The sequence below is a fragment of the Corythoichthys intestinalis genome, chromosome 10 (genome assembly GCF_030265065.1).
Source record: "Corythoichthys intestinalis isolate RoL2023-P3 chromosome 10, ASM3026506v1, whole genome shotgun sequence".
Taxonomy (NCBI): domain Eukaryota; kingdom Metazoa; phylum Chordata; class Actinopteri; order Syngnathiformes; family Syngnathidae; genus Corythoichthys; species Corythoichthys intestinalis.
Genome location: NC_080404.1, coordinates 10,511,217 through 10,535,858, shown reverse-complemented (window position 1 = coordinate 10,535,858; position 24,642 = coordinate 10,511,217). Strand labels below are relative to the sequence as shown.

Sequence of the window (24,642 nt, the reverse complement as noted above, 5' to 3'; positions counted from 1 at the left end):
CCGCAAGCCATTTTTACCAACAAGGCCAAACCTCATTCATACTGGATTAGGACATTTCATATTGAAAGCATCACTGACAAATTGAAGATTATTGAAACGTAATCATGATTGCATTTCCATAATTTGCTTGGTTTTTCACATCTCATTTGTGTGCGTGGTAATTGGTTTTTGCTCGCTTTTCAAAATCACTTTTTCACTGTGGCGGAGAATTTGAAATGGCATTAAGATTTCATTTGTAAATCATTACTTGATCACAGAGGTGCAAACAGATTTCAAATAGTGCAACTCAGTCAAAAACAAAAAACAGCAAGAGACCAAACACCCATGCTTACTAAGCAAATCTTGCTTTTACATTAATCTGTCCAAAGCAGGAAAAAGGCAACGCTAATTGAGCTTTTCAATCCATTCAATCAACAGATTTATGCTGAAAATCATAGCTTGCTTACAGCCTCATTTTATTTTGACATGAATAAGACTAATTTGATTCATTATGCAGTTCCCACATTGTTGAGCCTTTCTAATAGGCTTTCATTAAAAAAAAGTAAATAATTGCAGCTTCATTTAATGCTTTTTTTCCAGACCCTTTTCATAGTTATATTATTCATGCCTACACAGACTTCACAATGATATCGACGGGGCGCGGGGCCGATTAATAAGGGGGCCTGCATTGTTGGCGTGGCTGTCAAAGCTGACTGAGTCACAGACAAGACAAGACAGCTTTTTTTGTTGAAAATTCTTGTGAATAAATGCTTAAATCCCTGAATTCTTTGTAGATATGGGCATAAAGCAATCTAGATTCATGGTTAAAAGCATTAAAAAAAAAACAAAAAAAAAACTGCAGTTAGCATTTATTTTACGTAAATATGTCGAAGTATGATGCTAGTCTGTCAGTCAATATGGCGGCCGCCAAATGTAAGGAGAGCTTTTCCTGTGAAAATTATTGTGAATAAATGCTTAAATCCCTGAATTCTTTATAGAAATGGAAGTAAAACAGTCTCGATTCTTGGTTAAAAAAAACAAAAAAACAAACCGTGCAGTTAGCATTTATTTTACCCAAATATGTCGAACAATGTGGCGGCAGTCTTACAATAAAGAGCTTTTTACGTTGAAAATTGTTGTGAAAAAACGAAAAATATAATAATTACCTTGAATTCTCGGACAAACCACTCCTGAGACAATCCTTCCTGTTTGTATGTGGTACAGCTTTCGTACTTTTTCAACATAAATCCGGCTTTGGATCGCTGCATGTGTCGTTGTGACCGACTGTGAATAACTGAAGCGGATTATCGGATGGCCCTCTACTTGAAGGCTTGGCGCAGTGAAGGTTGAATCTGACCCGTCAATATCATTATGAAGTCTATGGCCGACACCAATACACCAGTTAGTGTGTCAGTGTGGTTTAATTCAACATGTCTAAGGTGAGGTTCATACTACAGGTCTTAATGCACAAATCCGATTTTTTGTCTTATCTGTTTTTTTGGTGTGTCCGTTTACACTGCCCTGTCCATGGAGACCATTCAAGTATGACGCATGCGCACTGATTCGCAGTCCGACACGCGCTACACAAGAAGACCCGCATGTGCGGAAGCATCAAAACAAATGACCACACATGCTGGCTGTCATCTGTCATTCCAGGGATATCATATTTTGCTTTTCAAAAACAAGGACACAAATAACAGACATTAATAGTCCCCGTTTAGGCTTATATTCAAAGTTTATATGGATCGATAGCATCCACGCACTGTCCGTGCATGTCACACACACAAACGGGCAGTTTGCCCCAACTCTCGGCCGTGTAAGCAATGTTGAAATATTGCTCAAATAGAGCAGAGAGAAAACCGATCATTCTCAGGCTTATCCTCAAGCCATTTTAATTTTTTTATGACTGCTGTCAAGCCCAGCCCTTCCCCAAAAGCCGTGTTCAATGCAAGCTAGGCGCTAATAACGCACAGCTGCACCGCTACCGTAGCGTCCCTCTCGCTCTTTGATGACGTAAATGCTGCATGAATTCCGATTTGCGAGACTTGACGATACAGACTGCCGCGACATTCTGGAAAAATGTGGCCCAAATCGGATTTGAACCACATACGAAAGTGACCCAGATCGGATTTGAAATGGTCCAGTTCTATGCGACTTGCCACATTCAGACCGTCAAGTTAATGCCTCACTCAAGTCGGAAAAACACGAGGTGTGTGGTATGAACGTAGCCTAAGTGAACAGGTTTGTTATGCATGGACGACCTCTAGAAGTATGCAACATTTCGGATTCTTAGATTATACACGATTTGGCCGTGGAAGATTCGAGAACGAATCACAAACATCCAAATTCTGATTGTTGAAATATGCCAGGTAAAGCGGAACTAAAACACAGTCAGCGCGGTCTTCGGAACGCAATGAGGAACGGACCGAGAGTAAACATCATACCTAACTCACGGCTCTGGCTCAACTCATGCCGCTAGAAAAAAAACAATACCCGACTGCGGCTGACAGCCGCTACAAACTACATAATGCTACGGTAGATATCAAATGTATAAAGAACTAGATGCGAAATGACAGACTCGGCGGCGTTAGAACATGTATAGAAAACTAGATGCGAAATAACAGACACTGCAGGCGTTAGTAAACAGCCGCCATCTTAAAGCAGTAGACTTCTCTGGAAGGCTGTTGTAGCGAACTTTCCGAGCGAACCTAATTAATATTTTATCTAAAATAGTCATAAATCAGCAAAATCTTGACTTGAATCTATCTTTACATGATGAAACAGTTTTAAAACTTTCACATGTCGAAAGTAGAATTAATTATGGAATAACGGGAGCAATTTTAACAACTTTAACGTTTGATTCACAGCATTAAATTAATTGAATGTAGTTTAAAGCTGCTGATACAAAATGGGGACTTGAGAATTTTATTTACTGTTTTGAACTGTTAACTTGATATTGAAATAATTTGAGCCTGAGAGGATTTTTGTAAATTTTTTGTAACATGTACGAAACATTAAAAGCAGCTAAAAGCTGTTATCATCAATAATCGATTTATAATTGAATCGTAGCCTCTGAATCATAATAGAATTGTTAGGTGCCCCAAGATTCCCACCTCTAATCACCTTAGATTATACATAATCTACAACATGTTTTTTCCCTTGTTTGTTATTTGTTATATTTCCCGATTGCAGATTTTCCACATTTTCAAAAGTTCTGTTTCCATGTTTTTTGGTGTCTGTTTGAGATTACATTGAGCCTGAGTAGGTCACACATGCACACTAAAACTAGAGCGGTCTATCTACACACAGTTTGACTCCTGTATTGTACAGTTAACACATTTATCCCATAGTTGAACACTTAAACCATCTATTTTTTTCAAAATTCCTCCTCAAAGCAGCACTGCTGAAGCAGTTTTGGCCATTGCATCAGAGCGGATCAAGAGCACCAGAATAGTAACTCAGAGTTGAAATGATTCGTTTCCCCCAATGAGATTTTTTTTTTCATCCTGTGTGAGAATTGAAAGCAGTGACCTTCAATTCACATTCTTGAGCCTCTGATCTCTGCACTCGCATTTCAAAAAAAAAAAAAAAAAAAAAAAAAAAAGCGATGACGCTTGTGCAAATGTTTTGCCACATTTGTTCAACTGTAAGCCGATTTAGCTCTCTTTCATGCACACAATCTTCTTGTGGCAGGCTGCAGACCACAAGAGATGCTCTGCTCTGGATTACAAAACTCTTGTTTTGGATACATTATTGCTTCTCAGAAACAATATGAATCTGTACTGTGGCCGTTTGAGGAGATAAATAACTGTAAAAACTAAAAAATAATATTTATTTAGATTAAATTAAGGCGGCACGGTGGAAGAGTGATTAACATGGCCGCCTGGCAGTTCCGAGATTGGTTGGTTCAGTCCCTGCTCTGGCCTCCCTGTGTGAAGTTTGCATGTTCTCCTTGAGCCTGTGTGGGTTTTCTCTGGGTACTCTGGTTTCATCTAAAAAACATGCATGTTAGGATTATTGAACACTCCAAATAGTCTGTAGGCGTGAGTGTATGTTGTGGCGCCCCAGCTCCACAGGGCTCACGACAGGGGTTCAGCACCATGGACGGCGACCACCACACCTGCCGGCAATTGACCCATCAGGTCACACCTGGTGGCTCATCACACATCAAGTGCTCTCCCCAACATATAAAAGGGGAGAGGTCATGAGAGGGGTCAAGTTGCGGGAGCTACCCTTGAGGAGTGTCTGGAGAGCAGTGTTGTTCTCGAAAATGAAAATCTTTCGTTGATGACGATGACGTCATGATGACGAGATACAAACGTGGCTTGGGAGACTAAGGGGCCGTTTACATGGTGACGCTCCAAGAATACGAAAAATTTCAAAATTTGCATTTGCATTTGTGTCTCCGTTCGAACAATGTCACAATTCCGCATGAAAACGATGTAGTATTCATGCCAGGCCCTCGGGGGTAGTGTGGATTTACAGGGCGACAGAGAATGATGCACTTTGTCCCCACCAAGCTCCCTCAGTTCGGAAAAAAATACACCCGCCCACTCGAAGCAATGGCATTTTTCTTTTGTTCAAAAAGGCAAAAAAAATGGAAACATTCAGCATATTTAATTTAAAAATATTATTAAAACTGTAAATTAAAGCAGACATTCCGCCATATTTGCCGTTCTAAATGTTTAGTAGCACTGCTGCGCACGCCCAATGTGGCGTGTACGAGTGCTCACGGTATCGGCACGGTCTTGCGGCGCGGGACCCTTTAATATGCATGCCGGGGAATCCCCCCTCAATCGGATTCTTCCACTTTGGAGGCAGGATTCAGAATTTTTCATCTTCGCCTTCAGTCTTCGCCGACACCATATGCACGCGAGGCGAGTCGGCTACTCAGTCATTGCGTCTTTGTGTCGCAGAGTTGCCATGTAAACTGCCCCTAAAACATAACAAGACAAATGCCCGTTTTCATCTGACGAGACAACGAGACAAAAATGCGTTTCTGTCATGTTCACGATGAGTGACATTTTCATATTGTATTGGAGTACACCAGCTTGCAACGTAGCAGTGTTTTGTTAATTTTACTGATGTGAGATGTGCTCTGCCGCTCCCTCACTCTCTTCACTGAAGTTTAGAATGTGTCTAAAGCATGAAAGGCATGAAAATCCCTTTTTGGCGAAATTTGCCAATTTGAAGTCAAAAAGGGTGACCTACATGAATTGTGTAGATTCGAAAAGAACATTTTTAAGGAGGGGGGCAGGTCAGGAGATATTTTTTCAATGTCGAATGCCAGCGGGGAAAGCGGCACAATGTCAAAAAAAAGCACACCAGAGTGGCCAAAACATTGACTTATTTCAACCAAACAAAGGAGGGTACACTGTTGTGTCCTGTCTCTTCAATGCCAAGCTTAGCTGCATGTGGGCCGTAAATGAACACCTAAAGCGCCGTCACCCAGTTGTAGTTTTGGAAGATGACAGGAGACAATTACAAGCTGGCAGATCATAAGTCCATCTAACTAACTAACTAACTAACTAACTAACTAACTAACTAACTAACTAACTAACTAACTAACTAACTAACTAACTAACTAACTAACTAACTAACTAACTAACTAACTAACGACATGTTTTATTGAAGTTCCTAAGCCTGTCGCGATATGCAATCAGCCCATTTATCGCACGGTAAATAAAAATTTGGGTGGTAATTTTCACGGCTGCATCTTATCGCCACGCGTGCGCGCATACATTTATGCGTGTGTGCTGATGGCACATGAGACTCCAGTTCCTTTAACAGCTGTTTATTGGTCATCAACACGCCCTAGAATTAAAGTTCAGACATACAAAATATGGAAACACATCTATATTAAACACTGTAAACGTTAGCATTACTACAACCTACTTTAGCCTGCTATAAAACATTGACAGTCTTCTCCAAACCGCAAACTTGCGGTTATAAGGTGACGCTTCAAACATGAAAAATTGCTTGTTAACAGCGTTTGCAAATGAAAAAATGAAAAAAAAAAATTACTGACACCACATGCAATGAGTTGCGGAGTGTAAAGCGTACGGTTATTGGTTTAGCGAACGTACTTCCGGTCAGCATTTTAAAATAAAAGCACCTCTTGTTCTTCGTCGTATACTGTAAATAACGATTTCCGGAGCTAATCCCACATACTTCAGAATTCAGATTCTGCACTAAGAATAGCTTTAGAATGACACCCTTTATGAAAAATCTGATTGGCAATGAATAATTATTATATTACTATTATACTGTATACAGTAGTATTGCTACATTAGGAAAAAAAAGGGGATTTTTATTATTATTTTTTTTTTATCAGATTAGTCGACTAATCGTAAAAATAGTCGACTGACTAATCGGGAGAAAATTAGTCGTTTGGGACAGCCCTAGTTGTACAGTTGACCGGAACATATTTTCTCCACACGCTTCTCACCTTTTTAACCACTGACCCATTTTCATGTCTGGTCTAAAGCGAGGCTGCGCTCCGTCTTGCTTGTATGGAAACACGGTAAGATTTGTTTCCTTATCTTCGCAAGAGAAAATATGCATTGCTACTTTAGCCTTTGAAAGTCTATACCGAGTGATCATCAGACGTTAAATGTAATTCCTAGCGTTAGCAAAGCAGTTGCGTTAGCATTAGCTGTAGATTTTCTGGACTAAAACTTTTTAATTTTACAGACGAAAACAGTTTGAGTAACTGTCGACTAATATTAGACGAAATTTGTATGAGATTTCGTCGACTAAAACTAAACAAAGACGAACACATTTTGAAATGACTATAATATGACTAAGACTAATAAGTATTTTCGTCCCAAAGACTGAGACTAAGAAAAAAATTAAAAGGGCTGCCAGAAACAACACTGCTGGAGAGGCATTCCACGGCATTGCTGTGCTCGCCGATGACGGAAGTTTAGGTTTGTTTTGCTTTGTTTGATGTTTCATTTTTGCTCTTGTTTAAATAAAAGTGGGCCAGAAGTGCTCAGCCTGTTTGTAGCCTCCGCCTGCCTGTCCTCCTTCCGAACCCAAATGTTTACAATGTGGGAATGGTTGTTTGTGTCCCTATGCCCTGCGGCTGGCTGGCAACCAGTTAAGGGTGTACCCTACCTCCTGTCCATTGTTAGCTGGGATAGGTTCCAGCACCCCCTGCGACCCTCGTGAGGATAAGCGTTTCAGTACATAAATGAATAAATAAAATTAACCCAAAATATACAATGAAACAATGAATATCAGCAAGGAATATAAAAATATATTAGGCTGACCTTAATTGGATAGTTTGCCTTGACAGATTGCACTTGCTTTTGTGTTGTTATCAGTTAATGCTCATATTTGCAATGCTAATTTGTTGTTAATAAAGATTTTCATCATTAACCACACCAGAAATTCTTTGCACATTATTTACAAATTGGCACTTAGAATCTTTCACGTTGTTTTTACTTTAAAGTAAAAAAAAAAAAAAAAAATCTAAATTGCAAGAAAATAAATAATTAGGGTTTCAAAATAGGGTAAGCCTTCTAAATTAGGCTTTCAAACTTGGGCTTTTGTTTCAAACATAGCTTCATAATAATAATACTTTTATTTATAGAGCGTTTTTGCAGATACTCAAAGACGCTTTACAGTTAAAACAAAGAAAAGCAGCAAACAACGGTAGCAAAACAAAACAATAGACAAAAAGAATTATAAATTAAAAGACAGTTTAAAAAGGTGAACAGGTGCAGATGGGTTTAGTTCCAAAGGGAGGGGCAACAACAGCAAAGGTTCTGTCCCCCCAAGTTCGGTGTGTTATTTGTGGGACAGTACGAGGATGTTTCCATTAAATGAGCGGAGGTGACGGGATGGGGTGTGGGGACAGAGAAGCCTGTGAGGTAAGGAGAGCCCAAGCTATTGAGGGCTTTGTATGTGAGAGGGATGATTTTAAACTGTATCCTGCTTGTGAACTGGGGTTATGTGATTCCTATACATGGTACAGGTAAGAAGGCGTGCAGCGGAGTTTTGGATATACGGTTGTACCTTGACATACGATCGCTTCAACACGCGACCTTTTCGACATCCGACGTAAAATTTGACTCGCCATTTGTTTCAACATCCGACGACATGCTCGAAATACGATTTATTAAAGCGCCGCAATTTATTTGTTTTGCCGGAAGATGGACGCACGCCGGATTTTCTTGTGAGAGAAAACATGGGTTCCAAGGTTAGTGCAGGTGGTGAAAAAGGAAAAAGGTGACGCTTACCATTGGAATGAAGATGGAAATGATAGAAAAATATGAGCATGGTTTGCGCACCCTTGAACTGGCTCGACAATAAGGCTGTAGAATTTCTACAATATCGACGGTTGTCCTTCGACCTCCGTTTGCCAGTCTTTATAAGTTAAGATGACAGTTATAATTGTGGTAACATCGCCAAAGGAATCGCCAGGTTCGTCAGGTTTCCTATCATTTATTCCATCAACTTGTGCAACACAACACAACTACTGTCCGCCGCAGTTGACGCCAGTAACAAAACATTAAAAGAGAAAGTAAAATCTCTAGGGCTGCAGCTATTGCTATTTTAGTAGTCGATTAATCGATGAACTAGTTAGTTCGAATAATCGAGTAGTCGGACAAGGAACAAAATTAAAAAATTAAAATACCTGAGCTAAGCCTCAAATGGTATAAAAAATGATCTATGTAAAATGGTAACTTTTTTTTCTTTAACAATGTTCTTAACAAATGGTTCAAAGACATATTCCCACAAAAAACAGCTAAATATATCTATTAACGATATTACGAATGCATTAAAAAACAGCGCAAAGAAAAACTTATGCATAAGCTTATGTTGGTTTTAACAGGGAGCAGTTGGATTCAGCCATGTGAAATGAGGCAACCCAGAGGGCAGTGTATCCACCCTAATCAATAAAACTAAATGCAAACACTTTCAAAATAAATTATTACAACGCCAATTTAATTACACGAATACTTTAAGCAATAAAATTTAATTCAAACATTTTTTTTCTAATCAAAATACTCGAGTTAATCGATTAATCGTTGCAGCACTAAAAATCTCTAATGCACTTTCTATCTCACTGTTACGTCAGCCACAGTGTGCGTTCAGGTAATCCACGCAAAAAACGTCTGCCAAATTAAAACCCGATTCGTTACATTATTACAGGAATTTGACACGGCAGTTACATAGCAGTGACACGACAGTACTGTACTAACTGGGCTGGTTGGTAGAAACATGAAAGTCTTGTTAGCAATCTTCATCTTCCTCCTGTGAATTGAAACCATGGAAGTCTTCACTCTCTGTGTCGGATATGAATAGGCTCCGATACACTTCGCCACGCACCTCCTCAGTCTCTCCTTCGCTGTCACCTTTAGTGTCTCCCAGAATGAGGCAAATTCATTTCTGAGCCCGTGCCATCCTCCTCATCACGCAGCAGACAGGCCCCTCGACTTCTTTCACACTGCTCCACGCTGCCAAGATCCACCGGCAGACCTGTGAAAAAGCTGCTCTTCGCATGCGGCCAGTAGTGCTGTATCGGTCGCGAACGATTTGTTCTTTTTGAACGAATTGTTTGGGTGAACGAGACCGAACTAATCACCATCTGCACTGATTCATTCTATGAAGTTGGGGCTTGTTCGCTGCGTGGGAGGGCGTTGACCAAGCGGCAGCGTTTTCTGACATCGCACACGACCAATCAGACGCCAGCCTCATCGCGGGCAGGGGAGGGAGCGGAAACAGAATCAGGGCGTCTGTCACTCACTTCCACGTGTAGCCAATAAGCAGCCAGCGTGCAGGCAGGGGGGAAGACTGAGTTTGTCACTTCCCGTTCAGTGACTCGGTCCTCCGGTTCCTGACCTGGCTTGCTGCTAACTTGACTTTCCAGTAATGCGGTGAACGAGTCAAAACATGAAAGGAAATGACTTTGTCACATATTTGTTGTGGAGCCTATCAAATGCTGCTCAAACAGACAAAAACACCACACAAATCTAGCGAGCATGGTTTAGTGTACTACTTTTCTCAACAGACTCGGGACTGCCTATGACGACATACTATCAAATTTACAGTAGTTCAAAACACGGGTAGCTACGAGGCAAGCAAAAGTGAGCTGCGGTCGCGTGACGGCAGTGAAGGGGGCAGAGAACTGTCACTATATGGAGGCTTCATGGCAGCGATATTTACCTTATATGTGCACAGAAAAAAAATAATATTTAGTATGATCACCATAATACTGATTTGCAATGATTTTTTTTTTTCGTGTCAGAGCGTGTCGGGTGTTGGTTGGTTTGTCAAATTATCTCCATCTCCGCCTGTCTGCGTGGCTGTCGCGCGCCCGGTGGGGCTTGCGTGCTGCTGGATGTGGTAGGGCATGCTCGGGTTGGGGGTTCCGGTGCCGGGATTGGTGATGCGGCGGCGTAGGGTTGGTCGCCAACGGGCTTACACTCATAAGAGATTCACACGATTACTGGGTTCTAGATCACAGAACTGATTTGTGTACACTCTACCCCTTTCAATCACTTAGCTTATAGTCTTATAGACACCCCCACCCCCATTCTCCTCTTTCACTGGCCAATTGGCCCCCACATGGTGTAAACCGGAAATACATCTCGCTGACGATAGCACCAGCATATTAGTAACTAGTTTAGATGTTCAATGTATTTCTTGTTGTTGTTTGTGTGTTTCTTTTCTTTCTTCTCTTGTATTTCTTTTCTTCTGTCCCCCCATAACCACTTCCTGTTCCCTGCTTTGTCATAATAAAAAGGTATTTTGAATGATCACAATGGGAGTATGTCAGACTCTCCATGTGAAACATTAAAACTGTTCAGAATCCGGGCACTTAGACTTCCATTCTCTGTGTCAAACAGCTGAACAGGACAGGTTTAAAAAAAATTTTTTTTTAATAAAAAATTTAAAAAATTATCTCCATCCGTCCACCATGTGCTACTCAAGCGCCCAAAAACAACGCACGCGGACACAGGAGATGTCGCAATATGTCTACATTTTTCTTAACAGACTAATGAGAGTAGAAAGGCGACATCGTAAAGAGCAAACAATAATTTCTCGTCAGCATTTGACGATCTGAGATGAGGGGACGACAGGGGAGCTGACCGGATTATTTTATTTGTTAATACCAGTGCAAAAATTCAATACGATCATCTTAATACTGATTTGCAATTTAACTATCAAATATCAAAATGTAGTATTGTTTTTTTCAGAGCAGCACATTTGACAACTAGCTATTTACACTTTAGTTTTAACAATAGTGACCAAAAATAATAGTGATGAGCATAAAAACTAAAATACAACAGAGCGAGAGGTAAATATGATGTGTTGGTCGTTCCATATTTAGAAATTAAACTTTAGATTTATTTTTATTTTCGTGACAGCAAGCATGCCGTGTTGGCTGGTAGCAGCAGCATTGTATATGTGATCAAGATCATGCTAAAGAAAGTCCGTGCGCCCCCGACCCCAAACCCCCACAAAAGGAAAATGTTTAACCGTGTCCTAAATCGAAATGCAAGCACGAGCCATGACTTTGATCCCATTGAACTAGGACAGACGACGCGGAAGTTCTCCCTCGCTTTTGTAGCAGCCGGAGGGAGACGAGGCTGTCTGTGAAAACAGAATGATATCGCCTGTCACTCATTTCGGAAACTACGACGAGTGGTCAATGAGGAGCCTGTTTGCAAGAGAGGGAGGGACCAAGCAATGTCACTTCCCGTTCGGTTATACTGCGAAGCGGTCTTTGGTGATTCGTTCGGCAACTTCACTTCCCGTTCACTAACCGAACGAGTCATTTGGGCGGGGAGGGAGATGAGGGGGGCGAAAGATTCGTTGAACGATTTGTTTGAACGAATCTTTTTACTGAACGAACCGGAATGGATTCGTTTATTCAAGTGAACGACAGATCCCGTCACTAGCGGCCAGTCTTGGCAAACTATCTCTTGCCGCTGGTCATCCAAGCCTCCCATTCAACTCGGAGTGCCACTTGAATTTCTTTTAGCATTTTCCATGATGCGGGTCTGCCAATTCTAGTCATGCACAAAGACGGAGGTCCGCCACCTCTATTCATGCACAAAGCCCAAAGTTAAACAACTGGTAATAGTCCAAAATAGTGTCTTCCTCGACATACATTCCACTTGTCTCACTCCCACATTCCATGCTCGAGCGCCCCTCCCGGGCGTCAGAAAAATGCACAAATTGGCCGCATCATTGCACACGCCGCAGGACCCAAAATGAGGGGAAAAAAATAGCGGTTTGTAGATTTTTATATATATATATATAGAGGGAGAGAGAGAGAGAGAGAGAGAGAGAGAGAGAGAGAGAGAGAGAGAGAGAGAGAGAGAGAGAGAGAGAGATTTTTTTTTTGGGGGGGGGGGTATGTGTAATTGCCATTTGTAATAGTACCAGCAGTATTTGTTAAGGATTTAAGGAACAAATTAATGGAATTATAATGTCTTTTTATGGCATAATCCCGCTAGACATACGACCATTTCGACTTACAAACATGGTCCTGGAATGAATGTTAGAGGTACCACTGTATTGTAGTTTATTGAAGAGTTTGGATGGAGAACTGAAAACAACGCTGTGACAGTAATCAAGTCTGGAGGGGATGAATCCATGGATTAGGGTTTCTGCAGCACAGAAGGTGAGGGAGGGGCGGAGACAGGCTATGTTCTTGTGGTGGAAGACGGCAGTTCTGGTGATGTGGTGGTCAAATCTTAGTTTATTGTTGAAAATTATTCCTAGGTTTCAGGAGTGTGTTGAGAGAAGCAGCGTGCAGTTGTTCATGGTGAGGGAAAATCGACTGTCTTTGATGTGAGCTGCAGGGTCTATGATGATTATGTCACTGTTACGTTGAAGATATATTTGACAGGGAACGAGGGCTGACGAGCGGTGTGGACCCAAAGCAGGGAAACAAATCCAAGGCAAGGCAAGGAGGCAAACCCGGATAGCAGTGAACTCAAAATTGGTTTAATGATAATTAACAAAAACACAAAGTATCAACAAAAGGCCAGGGGAGCAAATAAAAGGCATCAAAACTCACTCAAACAGGGAATACAGGACCACGAGGGCTTCAGAAGTAGATATCGACCACACTGGGATAGACATCGACAATGACGCAACAAGGAGTGAAAAGAAATCGGGAGCTTATATACACACACAGACAAGCGGTAACGAGGCAATTAGGAACAGGTGAGCGACACAGGAGGATGCAGATTGGAGGATACACTAGGAGCAGGTACAACAGGTGAAATCAATGGGCAATCACAGGGACACACTAGGAGGTAACCAACACAAAACCTAACAATATTGCTGGCATCCAGGATTTAATTTCACTGTGACGGTTATGTAGATTCGGTACTGTGCGATATGATTTTTGTGGCGTGAAAGTGGCGTGCAGTGAAATTACAGTCCATATTTTCGGAGGACCCGACCAAGGGGAAGGATGTAAAGAATGAAGAGGATTGGGGCAAGTACTGATCCTTGGGGGACACCTTGTAGTAAGGGCACATCAGGGGATGTGCAGTTGTTAATACTGATGAATTGTTGTCGGTCTGTGAGGTAGGAGTTGAACCAGAAAAGTGCCCTGCCAGTGATGTATAGAGATGCAAGTCCGGACAGCAGGATGGCGTGGTTGATTGTATCACGGAGGATGAGGACGATGTGTTATCCAGAGTCCGAGGAGAGGAGAATATCATTGGTTACTTTGAGAAGTGCTGTTTTGGTACTATGCTGTGAGCGGAAGCCAGATTGGAAAAGTTCAAAGTTTAAGGTGACAAATAGGGTTTCAAACTAAGGTTCCAAAGTAATTCAGGTAAAAGCTGAGAGTTTCCTCTTTCATTACATTGTGTATGCAACATTCAAGGTCACCAATGATTTAGGGGTTTACATGCCTGACATCTGTGCAGATAGGGTGGGTTTCAGATCTCACCAAGTGACTGCACGAATGGTCTGTTTTATCTGTACATAGTGTATGCGTGATTATTGACTGACAGATAGTACTTTTTCCCTGAAAAAAGATAGACTCCAGAATTAACTCACTGAAGATGATACTTCACACCGTAGAACAGTAGCTCCTCGTCGTAGCTTGCTTCTGTTGCATTATAGTTATTTCCAGTCGGGTCCCCTTGTTAGCTGTGCTTGCTACTACTCAATCTAGGTAACCACTTGGGAGTACACCTGCCTTTGTTCTGCGCCCACCACAGCATCTGTTTCTGCATTTATGGTGTTAATAACATATTTTAGAGAGTTATAGAATAATTCCTAGCTCTAAATTCCACTTTCATCTGGGTAAAACAGCCAATCATTGTGTGATAAATTAATGTTCTAAAAACGCAATCATCCTTGGCTAAATGCCTGCATTTCATTTTCAAACTTGCTGTAGTGCACAGGTGTCAAACTGATTCCAGAACGGGCCTAGTGGGTGCTGGATTTTGTTCCAACCGATAACGCGCAGAGAGTTTAACCAATGAACTTCCTGCTGAAACAAGCAGCACCTGACAAAGTTTAACTGATTACACATGTAAAAGATCTAATTGGTGAAAAGGTGCCCTCTTCATTGGTTGGAAAGCAAACCTGCACCCACTAGGCCCTTTCTGGAATCGGTTTGACACCTGTGCTGTAGTGTTAATCAAATTTCTGGATATCCCACCAGTATCTTGGTTTTGCATCTCCTACTGTAAGAACCGCTTGACTTTTGTGCATCAATTGAATTTAAAGGCTATATGCAGGAAATGATTACGGTAGTTGTGTTTTGGGGTGTCTTTGCCATACCAATACAATATGCTGAATATCCGATCATTTTCCCATAAAGCTTGAAGCACATCGAATGTCTGTTTGGCCAATTTGCATAGGATTTCCCCCTCATGTAAATGATACAGAGACAAAGTGCTGTTTGATTGGAATCAATGATCTGTAAATATTATCTTAATGTGAGGGCTCACAGATCTAATCTCCGCCACCCCAAACAACTCCTCTCTAATGACATCAAGAAGCGGTGTTCCCCTATCGTAATGTGATCCTATTCACAGCTGTGAGGAACGCATTGTTACACTTCTCCCAAAGTGTCCCCAGAGTCAGACTTTTTTTATCATTGCTATTTGCAGTCACCTTTATGCCAGAATAGAGAATATTGGCTAATGCACAGTTTAACATATCTTGTTATCTTCCTGTATTCTCATTTTTGCTTGACTGCAGAAATTGAAAAGCATGAAGGTGAAGGTGACGAACTGCAAAAAGATGGAATAATGAAGAAATACCTTGACATTATCAGCAATAAGAATATCAAGCTGTCGGAAAGAGTTCTCATTCCTGTTCAACAGTATCCAAAGGTAAGATGCAACCTGTCTGTATTATGTGGTACTGTTAAGTCTGTCAAAAATATGTCTTCATCTAGACTGTTTCAACATTAACAATCAACTTTAACAACTTAATACAAGAAACGTTAACATCCTTAACAGTGTGATGAAGTTGAATTTGTGTCGGACCGAAGTAGATGTCCAGGGATTTCAGCCCAATGAGCTCCTTTATAGAATCCATACATTAATTAACTTTGCATTTCAGGATCAGTGTTAAGAAAGTCATTAATCTACCGTATGGCGGGGAAGTCTCCACTTTGTTTATTGATTTTAAATCATTACATGACGGAGTACCTTCTACTGCCTATTCTCATTTAAATTACTGTCAATTCATAGCAAAGGCAATGTTGGTGTGATTAAAGAGAGAAAGAAAACATATTGCGATAGCAAACTTTTGAAAATTCCATGTCAATGTTTTTTAAAAAAAATAATTTCCTTGTAAAAGCAAGACATTATTGAAGAATTAAGTGCTGCATGCTTTCCTTTCAATGCCGCTTAATTACATTCACCCAGTGATGTCCGGTATCTCCAGCAGGTAAATCAGTTCTTGATTAGATAGTTAATGAAAGTGCAGCAGAGCCTGCAAATAGAAAGTGCTTGGAACTTCATACAGAATCAATTAAAACACACACGACAAAATAGAAAATCAAGATGTCATGATGAAGATGGTTTGACGTGCCACAGACTTCAAAATGCATTGATGGAACACGGGGTGTGGGGCCGATAAATAGGGGGCCTATCTCCGTCAAAGCTGACCGAGGGGAAACACAGACAAAGAGCTTTTTACGTTGAAAATTCTTGTGAATAAATGCGTAAATCCCTGAATTCTTTATGAATATGGACGTAAAACAGTCTCGATTCTTGGTTAAAAGCAAAAAAAAAAACAAAAAAAAAAGGGCAGTTAGCATTTATTTTACCTAAACATGTTAAATGTGCTGCTAGTCTTTAAGCCACGTTGGCACCGCGATATCACTATAAAGAGCTTTTTACGATGAAAAATTCTGGTAAATAAATGCGTAAATCCCTGAATTCTTTATGGATATGGATGTAAAACAGTCTTGATTCTTTTTTAAAAGAGCAAAGAACCGGGCAATTAGCATTTATTTTGCGTAAATATGTCGAATGTGCTGCTAGTCTTTAAGCCACAGTAGTGCCGCCTTATCACTACAAAGAGCTATTCACGTTGAAAATTATTGTGAATAAATACTTAAATCCCTGAATTCTTTACAGATATGGATGTAAAACAGTCTCGAATCTTGGTTAAAAGTCACGTTAAATTATGACACCAGTGCTGTAGCGGTTGATTTCTCTCATTGATTTTGTTTTTCACAACATTTCAAAATGCATGCATCGTACGAAAAATATAATAATTACCTTGAATCCTCAAACAAATCACTCCTAAGACAATCCTTCCTGTTTGTATGCAGTACAGCTTTCATACTTTTTCAACATAAATCCGGCACTGGATCGCTGCATGTGTGCGACAATGGCCCCCTACTTGAAGGCGTGGCACAGTGTCTGGGGAATGTGTCCCGTCAATATCATTATGAAGTCAGTAGACGTGCACCATCACCCAAGTTATCCACTAAACTCTTGTATTCCCCCACCCTACTTGATACCCAACAATGCATCTTTGTATTTCAGCTTGTGGTAGAGCTTAAACTCAAACAAGAAGTGCGATGGGTCGAATGTGAATAGGAAAGCGGAGACCGCTTTCACAGGGGAATTTTTTTCTTACTTCTGCTGACATTAGTGTAGTCCATATCTTGAGAAATATGGCATGAATCTTGCCTCATCTTGAGCTAGATGGTGTCAACAAAACTGACCGCAGTTATCTGTGTAAACAGGCAGAATCTCTAATGGGTCACATTAAAATATGCAGATGATCTAATGTGTACAATATACTGTATATTTTTGACATCTTCCAATGAGTCTCAAATTGAAAAGTAGTCTTGTGACTCTCAAGACTGGTCTCTAGACCAAATTTGAAGGTCATAATCTTGTCTCAAACTCAACTGTTCTTCAACTTCATGAATGTAATCCAAAAAAAAAAAAAAAAAAAAAAAAGCTCTCGGGAAAACAGCAAATACTTTAAATACTTTAAATTATTGTGTTACAAACTTTCCACCACTCTTGTAAATGACTGGAAACTAATAACCTATTAACCATAATTTTCCCATTAAAATTTACTTTTATGGTCTTGCAGGGGTAGACAATAAGGGCTTTTGGAGTTTTGAAGTTTACTGCCCCCATTATCAAAACCACTGGTCCAGATCAACGTGTCAGTTAATGATCCCAAAAATCACAAACAAACAAATTGGTGGAATACCATGAATAACATTACTTTTTTTTTTTTTTTTAGGTAGATTCATTTATTTATTCATTTTTATCAAACAATTTACATACTTCATAACTAGCTAGCTAACTAAGGCTAGGTTCATACCGCAGGTCCTAATACACAATTCCGATTTTTCACATCTGTTTTTTTGGCATGCCCGTTCAGACTGCCTTTGTCTACTGAGCCTGTTCAAGTATCACACATGCGCTCTAATTCGCAGTCCGAGATGCGCTGAGCAAACTAGCCCGCATGCGCAGGACCATTGAAGCATAAAGAAAACCGAGCATTCTCAGACTTATCATCGACACATTTTATTTTTTTATGAATGTTGTCAAGCCCGCTTCTTCCCCAAAATCAGCGTTCAAGCAAGGCACTAATGCACAGCTGTACCGTAGCGCCCTGTCTGTCTCGCTCTTTACTGACGTTAATTGCTGTATGAATTCCAATTTGGGGGACTTGACAGTTCAGACCACAGCCACATTCTGGAAAAATGTGGCCCGGATGGGATTTTAACCACATACGAAAGTGACCTGGATCAGATTTGAAATGGTCCACTTTTATGCGACTTTTTCCGTTCAGTCGAGTCGGAAAAACACGAAAAAATCGGATTCGTGCATTAAGACCTGTGGTATGAACCTAGCCTAAGTTAGCTAACATTACTGTATGTACTGTACAGTATATATGGCAGAAAACACTCAGGTGACTCAGACCCCCAATTTAAACAACTTTCAAAAGAGCCACAATAATCCTCAGAAATCTGTCAGTGCCTCCACAAGGGTTTAGCACCGCTGTCTCACCAAAAAGATGCATGGGAGCTCGTCATTATTGATGATAAGATACAAGGAAGGATAAAATCTATTGCTGTTCTGTTTTATTTTATTATTATTATTATTATTATTTTCATTCAAAAAATGTTAATTGAATCATAAAGATATTTCAAGCATGAAATCAACATGGTGTGGCCCTAAATATAATACCAATTAATATACAAGTGATTATTGTTCACCAAAATGGCATAAAAACAATGGTTCCAATTTGGGCCATTTTTGACCCACTTATGGAAGAGTGTAGGGTCCATTAACTTGTGCATCTAAGGGTTAATTTTAAATATTTATTATGATGTTAATATTCTGGATGAGTGGGGGACCCTAGTGCAGAACATGGGTCTAACTGGCAATTGTACCCTACTGTTGCGCTCGCAAGAGGTAACAGCGGGACTTTGCAAGTAAGCATAGAAGTCAATATGTGTTTTTTCAACCCACCACACTCCAGCTATTTACTAAGGGACTTCCAAAAAATCGATTATTAGATGCATCGCGATTTGATACGTGACGATTCGATTACAATTCTTAAAAGTTCAAAAACGATGATTTTTCCCTCATAACTTTATGACAGCCGCTCGTAGTGGAACGAAATTCAAGACACGTCTGCCGCCCGGACACCTTTAAGGGACAGACACACGTTATGATGGATGCTGCCAGTTACTGAGCGAGAAATTTACTCCTTTTCAAAAGACTGGAAAATAAATTTGTGTATGAGACATGCAGGCAGAGAAGCACTTCTGTGCGAAAGTTATTTTTTAGAGCGAGACGGGAAGAGAGATAGTTCATTGCTCCTTGTCTTTTAGATGTCCGGCAGTAGTTTCAAGTCATGTCAATTGAAAAATGTCCTGAGTGTGTTGCTAAGACACGTGTGCGTCTATAAGAGGTGAGTACACGAACCCTCTTTTACTGTTTAGCCTATATTGTTGTTGTTTTTGAGATGTTAATAGTTGCAGAATGTGTAAAACCATGATTAAGTACAGCGGTAACACTACAAACATGCGAAATAGTACAGATATCTGTGAAAACAAAGTATATTGGTTCAAGGAAGTCATATTTCTAAAGACACTTTGTTTCCAGAAAATGTGGAATTCATACCACCTGTGCAATTTTTATTGTATTGTTGAGGGAAATAAGTACTGCCTTTAACATGGTTAATGTTTTTGCACTTTTTGGTAAAAAATAAATAAATAAAAAAGCAGCTTAAGGGCAGCTTTTTGTTGTATGGGCATGTTTCCATCGTTCCTGTTGAATCATTAGCATATTTTAAATAAATAATGGACATAAATTTGTTTGGCTTCTTTATTAATTAGTAAGGTACGATGCATCGATAATCGTGATCATCGGTAATACCGCGATCATTGTTCAATAATCAAATTGTAGCACCCTGAATCGTAATCAAATCGAATCGTCAATGGCAGTCGTGGTGTCAAGTCTTTGCGCCTGCTTTGTGTTCTGACACGTGCACTTAAACCTGGTGTGGCTGATTAGCTGCTAGAACATTTAACTCTGCCAGGGGTGTCTGTGTTCATCACACCTAATTGACAATGGACCAAGAGCGATCTTGACACTGCTAGTGTTAAAACAACACCCAAAACAACACCGATCAAGTAAAAAATAACTTTTATACCAAAAAATCAACTCCACATATTTTACTGTTTACGGCAACCTCAGAGGGACAAAACTCAATTTGTGCAATCACGTTACATGTATGTTAAACAATGCTTTTTCATAAGTGTTTTAATTGACTGCCTTCCATGGTAAATACAACAATGGATTCAGTAATTTGTAAAAACACAAAGCTAATATGTATATACAATTAAAAACACCTGTTTAAAAATTAATTTTATTTTATTAAATCACGTAAAATATATGTTAAAACAATGCTTTTTCATAAATGTTTTAATTGACTCCCTTCCATGATAAATACTACAATGAATTCAGTAATGTGTAAACACACAAAGCTAATGTGTATATACAATGAAAAATACCTAGTTAAAAGTTAAAATCATGTTCCGTATATATTAGGCAATGCCTATTCATAAGTGTTTTGATTGACTCTCTTACATGATGAATACAAAAATGGATTCAGTAATTTGTAAAAACAAAAAGCTAATGTGCATATACAATGAAAAACAACTATTTAAAAGTTAAGATAGTGCATGTCCACTTTTCTGGGTGCACACACAAAAAAACAATTTTTTTCTAGGGAGCTCCAGGGGGAGGAGGGCTCGCGGGAAAGCCCCATGCCTGAGTGAAGCTTTCCTGTCTCCCCTTACCGCCCTCTGGAAGTCTCCCACGGTTTGGTTGTCGTGGCAACAATTTAGAAGTCAAAGAGACGATTAAGGTAATTATGGCTAATGATTTTTAAGCTAGACAATCGTTCTGACAATGTTATTTTCTCTGTAGTCAGGCTGATGAATTATCCCATCGTGTTCATACTAGAACTGTCCTAACTAGTTGACGTTATCGACGTCATTGATAACGTAAATGCGTCGACAGGCACAATATACCGTCGATGGGTAATGACGGATTGAAAAAAAAAATATACATGTGGCGGACGCTTGGGATGTAAGCGGTGAAAGCAGCATAAAAGCCAAAAAAAATTGGACCAGAATGGCCAAAGCCTGGAATTATTTTAACGAAAATGAGGAGGTTGCCACTGTGTGTGGTTTTGCAATGCTGCGCTCGCATACCACGGTAGTAAGTCGGCTATGAACGAACACTTGAAGCGCCGTCAACCAGGTGTAATTTTGGAAGACGACAAGAAACAACAAGCTGGCGGATCGCAAGTCCATATAACAAACCAAAGACTTAATGCATCATTAAGTTTTTTTCACGTACTTCACGTATATATTTACTCTGCTGCTGCTCCTGAAAGCTGTAGGTCTCGAGTCTCTAGACATCTCTGTGCACGGCATGCAGATTGTATTTATGAGGATCATGGAAGTTCCCGTTTGGGGAAAAAACAAAAACAAAACACACACACACACACACAAAATATATATATCTATATACAGTATATATATATATATATATATATATATATTATTTTTATATATATATATATATATATATATATATATATATATATATATATATATATGTGTGTGTGTGTATATATGGCAGAAAACACAGACAAGACTGAAAAAGCAGTTTCTGCTCTTGCACTTCTCTTTAAAAGAAACTGCTGTACTTTCAGCCAAAAGAACTGTTGTGTTTGATAGAACAATATGTCTATATAGCAGATTCATGGCGCATTAAGCCCCAGAACTATTTTTAATTTGTCCGTTTTACACTGGAAACTCTCGTATACGGACGTCGCATAACCGCTTTTGTTTCAACCCAGCCATAAAACGAATTTAATTAATTCTATTTATTATTTACAATGTCTGTCATTTTTAGCTTAGAATCATTAATTGATGTCTGATATTTCATTAAAAAAAAAAAAAAACGATTTTGAAAAATTATTCATTTTTAAACTTTTAAACAAATTACGTCACAATGAAAAAAATGATGTCTGTAAAAAAGTCACGGATATCTACCTCATAACTATCGCTTAATTGTTTTTTTTTTTTTTGTTACTGTCGCATTTTCTCCGATATGTTATATGATAAATAATCGATCAGAACAAAGAAAAATTGAGAAAAAAAAAAACATTTAAAAGGGTAAATATATGAAAATGAAAATCTCGACCACTCCTTGATGTCTGCAATTTCTGCATCGCAACCCTTCTTATATCACCATGTTTCACCCATTAAATCCCCCCAAAAATCTAGCTGTGGTTATTCACAGCTGTGTCTTGACACTCAGTGATACATGCTACATGGAGTTTTTGGATCGAAACTTGGTAAGTATGTGATAATATCTCATTGAAGTCATGGCGTCTTTAATTCTGCTCTTTCATGCCCTCACCTCCAGATAGGGTTTCGCGGTTTAAATGTTTTATTTATTTATTTTTTAAATGCCGTCCTGTCAAAAATTTTTATTCCCCCCAAACATTGAGATTTTAAGCTTTCCAATGATGGAACACACATGCATAGCGGACAATTTTGAAAGTTGGCCAAATTGGGGGTCTCAGAGCGGAACTTCAAGTCACCTGAGTGTTTTCTACCATATACATATAGTAGTATACTATCATATTAATACTATATATTTGCCCTTTTGACCTCAGTTTGTGATTTATTATTGTTATTTATGTTTATTATTTATACGTTAATAAATAATTTAAGTGTCCCAACATGCGTTTTTGTGGATTAATAAGCGTCAACAAAAATGTATTTACTAAATTAGTAAAACAAAAACAAAAAGTCTGCTGACTAATCAGGAGAAAATGAGTCACTTGGGACAGCCCTAGTTCAAACCAAAAGTTTCACACTCGTTAACTTTTCTCTAACTTACTTGTCTGCATATGTGGGCATTGATCTGCACACCTCACAGTAAACCTTGTTTTTTGTCTTATCATAGCCGAGACAATTTCAGCGGTCTCGTCACTGGTGCTGAAATGTTCTCTACCTTTTGTTTTCATATTGGATTTTGGTTTCCCTCAACTTCCCCAGTGACTTTCTCTTTTTTGAGTGGTCTTTCTCCCCTGGTGCTTGGGCAGATCCTGGGGTTTTCAGAAAGATGTCGTCTTGTACTATAACGTTACTGGGTACTGAGACACTGATAATCAATTAGCAGCAGTAACCAGATTGCACGCGTTCACGTGGGAGTGAGCGAGCGAACGAAGTGTGTTTACGCCCCACGGAGAGCAACGGCTGGCTGCATAGACAGTAAGGTTGTCTTTGATCGGGATAGAGTAACGTAATCAAAACACGGAATGACTGGGTATTAATGCGAAATAAGATTTTTTTTTTTTTTTTAAATCGACGCATTATTTTTACTGGTAGGGCCAGTGGTTGGAGCATTCTGGTAGCCCTGATGGTTTTAAAAGTACGTCCGGGCCACCCGGCCATTTATATTGTCAACTCCTGTCTTGGCCTTGTCTCTGTCTTGGTTTTATCTTAGTCGCAGCACCAAAAAGGCTTGGTCTTGTCTTGGCCCCTTTTCCATCTAGCTGGAACTGGTGCTTGTTCCGTGCTCGTGCTTGGGGGAGCACCGGTTCTTTCTGTTTTGATCACCCAAGCACGAGCACTAGCCTTTGAAAACGGGTGCTCAGCAGGCAACAATTCACTGCAGGGCCAGATAAGAGCGAACTACGGCGGGTTCATTGACGGCTCAAGGGTGTTAAGCGGGGTTATTGTGCAAGTAAAAATGCATGAATTATTTCATTTAGATGTAAAAATACAATATAAACACTGGCTAATCAGCTGGACGCACGTCGCTGTGGGCTTCTTTCTTCGTTTCTTCTTCTATGTTGCATTTCTTACGGACTCAACGCCACCTGTATGGTTTACATATTGATGTACTGACGTATTCTGGTAACGCATGACGTGGCCCTAATTTGGATCCTTTGCACGTGGAAAACCAACTGGTGTTTGGGAAGCACGCAAAACGAACCAACAAAGGCACGAGCACTAGCACCGAAAGAGCACGCTCAGTCTTTGGGTGGAAAAGGGGTGTATGAGTTTTGGTCTTAGATAAGTTTTAGTCTCATGAACACTACTGCACAGCATACAACTAATTGGCTTCTTTTCATTTCTCAGCTCACTTGTCATTGCTGCTGTTTCCTCGGGTATTCAATAACGTCCTGCCTTGGTGGCAGAGCAATACAGAAATTTACAAGACATCATAAATCTCCTCTGTCAGATTTTAGACGTGCCGCAGTGCTCATTCTTGCTTACAGCAGCCCTCCTGCCTGAACGTAATTAAATGTAAATTAATTACATTATTACTTGGGAAAAGTCTTCTGCATAGTTTCTGATATGCTGAATTGATGCATGAAAGATTAATGGCAGTTTGCTGTCTTAGAAAAAATACTGTGTAATATGATACTGTGTAATATGATAATCCCTGTTTTAGTAATTCATTACATGAGCCTAGTACTGCTCTATTCTGAGGTGCTTGAATGAAGCCAAGCAATTTTTGGTAGCCGTTCTCGCTGTCCAAATGTGTGCTGTGTATAACGTACGCTAAGTGTGCATGCTGGCATACAGATTGCAATTAATTGTGAAGAAAGTTACTTTCTGCCTAAAAGTACATTTGC

The 24,642-nt window shown here is 39.8% G+C and overlaps 1 protein-coding gene across 3 annotated transcripts in view; it reads left to right on the top strand.

Moving 5' to 3' along the window:
* Positions 1 to 24,642, top strand: part of khdrbs2 (KH domain containing, RNA binding, signal transduction associated 2) — a 166,702-nt gene that overhangs the window by 16,227 nt on the left and 125,833 nt on the right. For all 3 annotated transcript variants that reach the window (XR_009064665.1, XM_057848697.1, XM_057848696.1), the window contains exon 2: positions 15,175 to 15,308. Coding sequence is in view for 2 of the 3 variants with exons in the window: in XM_057848697.1 (XP_057704680.1) it covers positions 15,175 to 15,308 (134 nt within the window). In the remaining variant the exon portion in view is untranslated. The remainder of the gene's footprint in view (positions 1 to 15,174; positions 15,309 to 24,642) is intronic.